Genomic DNA, 11,448 nt, shown 5'->3' on the forward strand with positions numbered 1-11,448 from the left:
AAAGATGGGAAACAGACACAGGTACTTGGCCAGGATGCAGAAAGTTTTGGGTACGCTTTGTAAGCGCACTGTGCTGTAACCAGTGGAAAAACACCATAATTATGTATTAAAATGTGGAGACGTGTTTAGATGTGTTATCTTATATTCACTTAGAAAAGCAACAGAAAGTCATTTGACGGGGGCACCAAAACTTTTGCACACTGATTTCCATTCTAGTCTCGGTTCATATTTCAATGTGTTGAATGTGAACCAGAATCATCGTGACGTCAACAACAGCACAGGTGAAACTGTGTAAGTGTTTTCTCACAAATCAGTGCCGCGTCACTCTCACACACCTCGCTGAAGTGTCACGTTTGTGCCGAGGTGATGAAAGTGAGAAGAAAACAAGTCTAAGAATTGATTTCCATGTGATGCTTCCCAACAAATTACTCCCATATGTTGTTTTACTGTTAAATGTTTTTGTGACCTACAAAACTCTTCCCTTCTGTGGCCTCTGGGGGGCTGCATGCTTGAAATTACAAGCCAAGATAAAATGCAAAGCATTAGAAACTGTGGTCGTGAAGCAGCATGAGTCTAAAAATTAGCTTTAAAAACAATAATGAAAAACAATAATGCAAATGTTTTGAGATGTATTTTACATGAAATTACTATACACATGTGTGAGATGCTTTTAACAAGAGCTGGTTCATGTGCTTACATTCTGTTGCAAATGTTCAGGAAAAGCAAATGCCAAGTCACATTTTTCTGGTGACCGGTGTTGGTGACCATAGTGATAGGACTAGCACCACTTTAGCAACTACTTGCGATGTCATAGCAATGGCCTAGTAACAACTTAGCAGTATTAATTTCATATCATGTATTTTTTCTCTATATAGATTATCTGTGCCAGTACTTCCACATAATTTATACGTGTCTTTGCTGCCTGTGTTAACTTATCGTGCAACTTCAGTACGAGCTCTGCTGCGTGAGCATGGAAACGCAGCAAGAAGACAAATCACCCTAATATGAAAATAATGTATAAAGAACCCCATGTTGAAGAAAACAGAACCTCGGCCTAGCAACCACCTAGGGTAACAGCAACAGCCTACCAACACTTTAGCAGCCATCTGGAATACTATAGTAATAGCCTAGCAACCACTCCTTCAACAGCTCTTGAGTAACAACCACTTTAATGCTTTCCTACAACATTCATTACATTTTTTCCCATAGAAAAAGAATGACGGAATGTTCTGGAAATGTAACTCCAACTGCCACAAATGATATCACTATGGGCACCTTTCACACTGACCCTCATAGACTAAATTATGATTAGATTAAATACAAATGTACAATCCTAATAGCACAAATAGATACACACATACTAACAACCACTTGGAATTCCATAGCAATGGCCAAACAACACCTTAGCAAACACCTGGGAAACCACTGCAGTGGCCTAGCAACTCCTCAATTCCACCTGGAATAACACAGCGACAGCCTAGCAACACTTCAGCAGCCACCTGGGATGCCATAGCAATGGCCTAGCAACACCTTAGCAACCACCTGGGAAACCATTGAAATGGCCTAGCAATGCCTTAGCAACAACATGGAATAACACAGCAGCAGCATAGCAACACCTTAGCAACCAACTAGGGTTACAGAAATAGCTTAGCAACACTTTAGCAGCCACCTAGGATACCATAGCAATGGCCTAGCAACACCTTAACAACCACCTGGAATAACAAAGCAAGAACCTAGCAACACCTTAACAACCACCTGGAATAACAAAGCAAGAACCTAGCAACACTTTAGCAACCACATGGGATACTATAGCAATGACCTAGCAACACTTTAGCAGCCACCTCAGATACTATAGCAATGGCCTAGCAACACCTTTGCTACCACCTGGGATACTATAGCAATGGCCTAGCAACACCTTAGCAACCACTTGGCATAACATAACAACCGCTTATCAACATGTTAGCAAGCATCTGGGATAACATAGCAACAGCCTAGCCGCACCTTAGCAATCACCTGGGATACCATAGCAATGGCCCAGCAACACCTTAGCATCCACTTGGGATACCTTAGCAACCACTTATCAACACCTTAGCAACTACCTATCAATACCACAGCAATGACCAAGCACCCACCGGACAAGTGCCCAGCAAATGCCCTAACAACAAGCTGGAATTCCATAGTAACCCCATGTCAACTGCCTGGAATATATAAACCCAATTAAGTCATCATAATCAATCAACAGGTATCTACAACTGCTTTAACTGTTCAAGCACTACTAGCTGGCTTTGTCAACTTGTTCAACTTGTCAAAGCTTGTTCATGAACTTTCCCCATAGATAGCAAGATTCAGGTCATTCAGGTAGGAATACCAGCATTTTTTCTTTCTGTTGTAATTTTCATTGTAAAATGTGTTACTAGAACATACTTATCATAAAAATAGATTTTCATTTAGGATAAGACACGCTCCCTGTTTGTAGCTGACATCTCCAGCTATTTCGAGCTCCAGCTGAATGCTCACTTGCTGTTAGGAACAGTTGCTGTTTCTGGACCGTCTAACTGGCTAGTTTCATGGTTTTCAAACAGCCTCAGCTGTACACCATTTTAATCAGCATAGCTGGCTGTATTCAGAGTAAAGGCATGGACAGGGACTGACCTGTGATTGGCTTCTTCTTTCTAAATTAGATACTGAAAGTACTGTACTTTCCAGTTGGTACAGATTTGTGTGGGTTTCAATGAGTAACACAGAAGTAATGAGTCGTGAAGCTTTTTCCAGGAATTAATATGTAGTCTCATTTATTGTTTGAGAGAAGTAATGAGTAATGCATTGTTTCTTACTTCCCCAAAACTACAGGTGAGAGATGATAGAAGAAGCCACAAAATCTTGAAGGGACAGATTTTCGTACTCCCTCCATGCTGATATTAACAAAGAATTATATGTGATTTTGTGACATTAAAGGGGAACCAATTTTACAAAATTATTTAATCATTTAATGGTTTAGATGTAAACAAAATCATTCAGAGTGGTTTGCTGTGAAATGAGCTAAATAGAAAATGGTGCTAAATTTGAAAAATAGGTTTTCTTTGGGTACTATTTTTTCCTTTCAATGCCATGCATGTACCTCTCTGTCCTGCACACATTTCATGTTGTTTGGGTTGGCGGTGTTGCGTTGCACGGTATCAACAAAACTCGTTACTCATCAGAGGAGCTACGATAGATCAGAGTTGCACCTCCCTGGTTAGTTGTTCAGAGTGGTGGTGAACTGCGCTGTACCAGGATGCACAAATAAATGGAGAAAATACAGGATTGTGCATTTTCTTCTGTTGCTGTTACAAGTACCAGAAATCCTGAAGTTGCAGCTAACTGTTTTGAAACTACACACAAATACCGAAGTCCAACAACTTTACCAGCGAAGACTAACTTGCTCAAGACCAGTGAAAAAATGCAAAGCTTATTTCTTCAAATGCAGCTGCTAAAGAAAACTACTGTTCCCTCTGTTGTATTTTCCACCACAGAAACTGGAATCAAGGTGAGAAACACTTGTGAGTGAAATAAATTAGCTGTTGTTAGCCACTGTGCAAATAACACTGTTAGGTTTTAGATTACAACAGATAGTTTAAAGTAGGCCAGGAATTTTGTGTAATACCTTAGCAGGATGTAGCTTTTTGAGCCATTAAATGCTTTGGACGTCTGGTTCCTAGTACTATAATTGTAAACAATGCTGACACCGTAAGTTTCTCTAGAAAGGTGCATTTCACACCAAACCACTCTGAATGATTTTGTTCACATCTTAACCATTAAATAGTTAAGTAATTTTGCAAAATCTGTGTAGTTTCCCTTTAATGGCAAAAGTAGACCTTGACAATGTGTGTTTCTGTACTTTACTGAGGTATTTCCATTTTGGGTGACTTTTTACTTTCACTCCACTACATTTCAAAGTCAAATATCTTACTTTTTACTCCACTACATTATGCGAAATCTGTCGTTCCATTTGGCTTATGTGTGTATAAAAACCTAACATGTCAAAATGAAAGAAGTGTGAGGCAAGAACACCAATCAGCGTACATCACGCGCTTTGTTTTGAGCTTGTTTTGACCTGTTGTACATACCGTCCCACTGCAAGCATACGGTTCAACAACAGTGCAGCAGCGTAAAATTTTGGGAGTGTCTGTGCCAACATAAATGATGGAGAAAACTCCTGACTCTAACCTAACTTTGTGTAAATAGACCACAATATAGAAATATGTACACATATGCCTGAACCTGTGTTTAAAGCATTATTATTATTATTAAACTTAACCTTGTAACTGCAAATAAAAGTTGCAAATAAATCTTAAACTGAAACTTTGCCACTTGGTTCTACCTAATGGAAATTGTTTGCCTTCAGTGTTTTGTGCTTATGATAATTTTAATAGACATCAGTGTCAGACTAATTAATGACATTCTATTAAAAGTTTGGTTTACCAAGAGTGTCACTGGAGTATTTTCACCTAAAATGAGTTAATGAATCAAAAGTCTTGTTACAAAAATGGTAATAGAACATTAGAGTCATAATTAATCGGTTAGTACTTTAGCTTTCGATACTTAAGTACATTTGAAGGCAAATACTTTTGTACTTTTACCTGAGTGGAGGTCTAAAGGGAGGACTTCTACTTTTACTGGAGTAATATTTTACTTTGGGTATCTCTACTCTAACTCAAGCACATGATTTGTGTACTTCGTCCATCACTGGTAATAGGAGGGCACTCAGTAAGGGTTACATCACCAGTGTTTTTTTTCTCTGTTAGAAAATGATCATATGGCAGTATCCAGACAACTGTCTGTGTTTTAAACAGGCCAGAAATCCCCCTAAACGTGCAAAATGTTTATTATAAGGTTTTATGATTTGTTTCCCCACAAACCATCATAAAAATACGCCCCCTATGTCTGCAGACTGGCAATAATCATGCACAATCACTGTGGTGAACGCCTCTTGTTCTGCCCCACCAAAATACAAAACCACAATCGTTACGCATGTTCTCTTGTATTCTAATTGAGGAGGATTGAGATCATGCTTCAGCCTTAAATAAACTCTACAAATGACATCCAGGCATGGCTGCCTGCAGATAAATGTTTGCAATAAGCATTAATGTTTTATATTCTAGCAGCATCCTGTCTAGCTTCTGAGATTTCCATTTGTCTTGTGGAGGCCTATTAAACAGCTGAACTATTCATCAACATATGCTTGAAATTCACTTCATTGTTATTCTTTACATTATTCAAGGAAGCATGGCATGAAGTTGGAATAATAAACGGAAATGTTATTCAAGACATTATTGCTGTGCTGCAACAGTGTAAAAACTGTTGGCGCCTGTTAACACCTTCTGAATTAAACTTGATGTGATCATGCCGCTGGAGTCAGCCTCACCTCAGTGATGTAGTCTTTCCCATCCTTTCCATGTATGGCTTTGACTGCACAGATATCCAGCCCTCCGAAAATCTCAGAGCAGGCATCAACCCACAGCTTGTACCTATAGAGAAAAGAAGAAGAAGACACTAGAGTGAGCAGAATTCACAGAACACTGGCAAAAAACAGATTTAACCTAGAACAGACTGAAAAACAGACTCAGTTTATATCACAGTACCTACATTTAGAGCCAGTTATTCATTCAACCCGATGAGAAACTGTAGAACGGACTCAGTTTATATCACAATGCCTACATTTATAGCCAGTTATTCATTCAACCTAATGAGAAACTATAGAACAGTCTCAGTTTATATCATAATACCTACATTTAGAGCCGGTTATTCATTCAACCTAATGAGAAACTGTAGAACAGACTCAGTTTATGTCACAATAACTACATTTAGAGTGAGTTATTCATTCAGCCTAGTGAGAAACTGTAGAACAGACTCAGTTTATGTCACAATAACTACATTTAGAGTGAGTTATTCATTCAGCCTAATGAGAAACTATAGAACAGTCTCAGTTTATATCATAATACCTACATTTAGAGCCGGTTATTCATTCAACCTAATGAGAAACTGTAGAACAGACTCAGTTTATGTCACAATAACTACATTTAGAGTGAGTTATTCATTCAGCCTAATGAGAAACTGTAGAACACACTCAGTTTATATCAAAATACCTCAGTAGGTCTAAAAGCAAATATGAAATATAATTTCTAAAGGCCATATGACTAGACAGTAATTAATCCCTCTGAATTCCAGCGTGGGATTTGGCTACTTGTAAAACTGTTATGCCCTAAAGTGCCCAATGACCTTTTGAGGTAAGAGCACTGACATTACAAGGTGGAAGGATTCTAAGGTGAGTTAGGCCACATATTGTAATGTGCACACACACACACAGATTTGTATTCTTCCATTTGGGAGGTATTTTCACCAACTTCTGTCTCACAGTAGCTCAATACTACAACACCTGCACCGAACTGAACCCTGACCTCAACCTCAGTGACCATTGAGGTGTATTTTTTGCTGTATTTTTTCCAAATTAAAGATGCATTTTCTTATATTTAGAAGGGTTATGATACGCTAGCAATGACAAAACAGATTTCTGACACCCTGCATTATACTGCCTAAAGATGAATAATGTAAATAATGCACATATACCAAAGATTCTGTCTTTAAAATTAAAATCTCTGTAAAATATTCACATTAACTCCATGTAAATGTTAGCTAAATAAAATCCTGCAGTTCTTCATATGGATAATAAAGCACCTACAGACTGCTGCAGTTTGACTGCTTTTTACTGCACTTTTTAAAAAACTTTTAGCTTAAATGCAGCTAAAGTTTGGTTTATTTTAGATTTATCTTCCCATCATTTACCACCAAAAATTCCACAGTGAATTACACAGCAAAAATGTACAGGAATGAAAGAATACGCTGAAGGAAATTGTGCTCTCTTTTAATGTTAAACTAGGCTAGGCTAGTAAATGTTACTGCAAGCTTGTATGTCCTCTATCATTTCTTTATATCATTTCTTTGTCCTCTTTCATTTATTTATGCTCAAATTTATCTACAACCTTTTTTTGATCATTTACGAGTGGCAGCACATATAGTTTGGGCACTCCTGGCCAAATATTCTGTTCATTTCTGAAGCAAACAGAGGTAAACACAACCTTTGCAATAAACTATTCACAAACATGGATTTTTTTCTGCAAATGTCAGTGCCCATGTACTTGAAACATAGAAAAAATGGCATGTGCAACTGTGAGGGCCATTCCAAAACCTTCAGCTTGCATTTCTTGAAGTAGTTCATGGTGGACTTTAAGATTTGTTTTGGATCATTGTCCTGTTGTAGAAGCCAGCCTCAGCCTCAATTTCTTGACTGACTGTCATATTTGCTTAAAAAATTTGCTGAAATTTAGTGGAATCCCTCCATCTACACATGTAAAAATGTTCCTGTCCCACTGCCTGCCCCAAAACCTCAAAGCATAATCGATCCATCCTCATGCTTAACAGCTGACAAGGTGTTCCTTTCATCAAATGCTGCTCCTTTGTCTTAAAATATACCTTTGGTGATTGAGACCAAAGAGTTGTATTTTTATGTAATCAGTCCAGAGCACTCGTTTGCAAAATGTCTTTATCTAGATGTTGTTTTGCACACTTTAGAAATTGACTCCATGTGATGACTTCCATGAAATCTTTGTTTGGTCACAGTAGAACAGTGAACCACCATTACTGTGTCAGCTAAACTGTTCTCCTTAGAGTAGGCTCCGGCTGTTGAGTGGTCAGCACAAGGATTGAAGAGCCAGAGAATTTACTGCGCTCTGGAATTGTGATCAGCTGACACTTCCCGATGATGATTCTTGACCTGCCTAATGAGCCCTAACAAGTTAATTAGGGCCAATTTTACTAGACTATACTAGAAGGGTGTTCCAATGTTTGCACATAATAAAAATGCTTATTTATTTAAGTTAATCAAATATAAAGTAACATTTGCAGAAATGTAAAAAATAGTGCAGTGGTTGTGTTTCATCTTTTTAATGAAATATATCAACAAAATATGTGATTTGGCCAGGGTTGCCCAAACTTTTGCATACAACTGAGCACAGTTGAGACACACACACACACACACACACACACACATGTTCTAACATTTATCGTGTCTGACTCTGTTGATAATAGAACTTTCGTACATGTGTGCAGCGAAATGTTTATTCACAAAGTCCAGGTGTGTTTTATGCAATTCCTTCAAAGCACTGAATTTTACACATGCTGTGCCCAATTAAACTCAATCAAACAATCATTATTTCTGAATCAGGTACGCCATTATTCCCCAGCCGGGAGGAAGTTTATATCTATGCCAGATGTTTCTCAGATAAAACTGTAAACCACTACAGCCGCGTGTAACTTCAGGCCACGTGTCTGAACACGAGCACTCACTTTTCAGTCATGGCTACTTGCTCCAGCATTGCAGAACCGGTGTTTGACTTCCAGTTGCCAGAAATGGATGTTCTCCTGTGAACAAACAAAAACAAACAAACAAACAAAAAACATCAAAATTATGAAACACTGAAAGCAATAAATGTCTCTGTCGTTTGAGGTCTGATGTCTCAGTGCTTTACAGTAATTGTTCAGTGAGATTAGCAGCTGGAGAGAGTGTGATGATTTGGGCATGCGGTTAGCACAATGCTAATTGGTGAGATATAAGCTTCCATTACTTGTTAGCTACATTAGTCTTGTAGCTCAAGTGCAAAACTAAACAAGCAAACTTCAGACACCAAACATGTCTTAGCTGATCGACTGTATTTGAGGAACACTGTGTACATTTTATTTTTCTATGAACTACGACTTTAAAACATTTATTTTATTGTTACAATGTTGTAAATGAACCAGCAACTGGATGGTTTTTACATTACTTGTCTGGTGCTTTATAAATAAATATAAATTTTTTTTTGTTATGATGTAAGCAGGGTCATTCAGAGTGGTTTGGTGTGAAACGCTCTGTTCTAGAGAAACTTACAAAGTCAGAATTGTTCACAGTGGTGGTGATAGGAACCAGACGTCCACATCTAAAAGCTCCCTCACAAAGAGTTTTACATGAAATGGTCATAAATACACTGCCTGATACCTGAGACACTGTTTTACAATACACTCTTTAGAAAGGTGGCTCTTTAAGTGTTCATTAGTAGAGAAAATGGGTTCTATATAGAACCATTATACTCAAAGAGCCCTTTGAATGAAAATGACTTTTATCTGTTAGGTTTGTAGAAGTGTTCAGAGACCATACTGGTCACTCTTGTATGCACTTACATATAAGCTTTGTAGTCGGTACCGATCTTCTGGACCCTGATATCGTACTTTGCATCAATGAAAGGTTCTGTAGTGGTGTAAGTCTGAGTGATGGCAACCACACTGGCAATGTCTTGGAAGTCACTGTGATTGTCAATTTTAACCTGTTATGAGAAAAACATCACAATTACTCTGCGTTTTTGAGCTGTTATGTCAATCTTTTAAAGTAAAAAAAAGCAACATGATAAATTACTAATTATAAATATGCTATTACTGTACTATATGCAACAAAATCAGAGGTAAAACTTTCTACTTCAGAATTCGTGACCTACCTTCCCCATTCCGGAGTGAGCATGTCCGATCTTCACCACCACTGGGAATGTAGGCATGGAAATCTGCAAAACACATCAGAAGAAAAACTGCTTTCAACCTTGCCTGTTTTCAATAGGAAGGTGGTTTGTTTCATTTGCTGCATTCCCAGACAATTTGTATACTTTTTAAAATTCTCAGTTTAGCTCAATGTCAGCCCTTGCAAAAGTATTCAAACCCTTTGAAAGTTATCTTTATGAATTAAACTTCTTTACTTTTCCTTAAAGCTGCACTATGTATGTTTTGGGGAATTGGAGACCTCTCTGGTGAAAATGTGTAAGAACATTTTATAACTGTAACAAGAGAACTTGTAGAGAGGAGAATTACCTCCCTGTAATGTCTTTTGGGTTTCTCAAATGCTAGAGGGCGCTCCTGAGCGAGTCCAAAACAAATGGGTTAAGATGGAGCAACTGAGTAAAGTCATTGTTTATAAATACTACATTTTTTATATAAAGGAATACATTCATTTCCTGGACACATTTTAAAACCGCTGTTATATTTTTAAGAGCTTTTAAACTCGAGTTATAGGAGTTTATTACTGTGTCTGATGTATGTTCATGACGTCAGTGAGCGAGAACAGCCAATAAGCTGCTGCGCTCACCAACCAATCAGCACTCAGTAGCAGTAATGTGAGCGTTGTACTGCCCAAAACCCGTTTGCTGTAGAACAAAGGAAACATACAGGTGAGTTTTCTTTGCTTTTTTAGTGAAATACATCCTTCTACTTCCTAAAATTAAAGGAAAGTTCTAGGCAAGTGATTCTAAACTATTTTGACTGTTCATTTTTAGCCATTTAGCTCCATTCACCCCCATTCATTGAGGACTCGCTCTCCCTGTTTTTCCCTGTTTGCAGTCCTGTTTTTGACCTAATGGTGGAAATATGAAGAGGCCAGGCTCCTCATAAACTGGCTCTGCTGTAACGTGGGTTGTGCTTTGTACCCCATCTACTCCTCTGGGAAGGCTTTACATTAGATTAAAGAACACTGCTATAAAGATCTGATTGCATACAGCCACAAGAGCATTCCACTGCTCCCCAGCCCAATGCTTGGGGGCTTTATACCCCTCTAGCCCACATTTGGCATTGAGCATGGTGACCTTAGGCTCACATGTAGGTTCTTCAGAACATCCCATTTTATTCGTCAGTGCTTTTCTATGGAGATGATACAAGCTGTGAGTGTGTCAGCAATGGATACAGCAAAATTAACTATTTAAAAGGGTGTCGAGATACTTTTAGACTGTTTTGGCTATTAATATATATTGTGATGTTAATATACACTGATTACATTGTGGGTTGAACTCTTTCAAACTCCTGTATCAGTGTTTAACTCAGTTGAAGGTGACAACACGACCAGGAAGCAGATATATCTAGATGAAAACACTGTGTTTATGAAGACTTAAAGGCGTAATAAATCTACAGACAGTATAATAGAGGTCTACTGTTTGGCTTTAGTCGTCCATGCCCTGGATTGACGCTAATGTTTATGGTATGTAAATATTAGCACTGGTCAGTGATCCCATTTCACAAGAACCAGGAACTACTGAACAGACTTTCTTGCATTCTTAATTCTTCGATATTATCAGCACCGTAATTCTGTTTAAGAACTCTGTTTCAAATAAATACAAAAGAGATTTGAGTGATTTATGAAACCAAAGCAGATTTTTTTCACAACTGCACAGCCATATCAAAGCACTTACAGTGGATCTCCAGGGCAAAGACATCAAATATTCAAAAAGAGGGACTGGATGGATTTTGTATGCACTCATACAGTGTGGTTTATGATCAAATCTATCAACAGAGGGAGGAGAACAGCAAATGACTTTGAGACATGCAACATCTAAATTAATGATA

At 38.1% G+C, this 11,448-nt stretch overlaps 1 protein-coding gene across 1 annotated transcript in view; it reads right to left on the reverse strand.

Moving 5' to 3' along the window:
- Positions 1 to 11,448, reverse strand: part of syn2b (synapsin IIb) — a 137,309-nt gene that overhangs the window by 18,576 nt on the left and 107,285 nt on the right. Inside the window, exons 6-9 of the mRNA XM_036559342.1 lie at positions 9,564 to 9,626; positions 9,253 to 9,395; positions 8,383 to 8,457; positions 5,405 to 5,507 (exon numbers count right to left, since the gene is read on the reverse strand). Of these exons, the coding sequence (XP_036415235.1) occupies positions 5,405 to 5,507; positions 8,383 to 8,457; positions 9,253 to 9,395; positions 9,564 to 9,626 (384 nt within the window). The remainder of the gene's footprint in view (positions 1 to 5,404; positions 5,508 to 8,382; positions 8,458 to 9,252; positions 9,396 to 9,563; positions 9,627 to 11,448) is intronic.

Source organism: Colossoma macropomum, unplaced genomic scaffold (genome assembly GCF_904425465.1).
Source record: "Colossoma macropomum unplaced genomic scaffold, Colossoma_macropomum, whole genome shotgun sequence".
Lineage (NCBI taxonomy): Eukaryota > Metazoa > Chordata > Actinopteri > Characiformes > Serrasalmidae > Colossoma > Colossoma macropomum.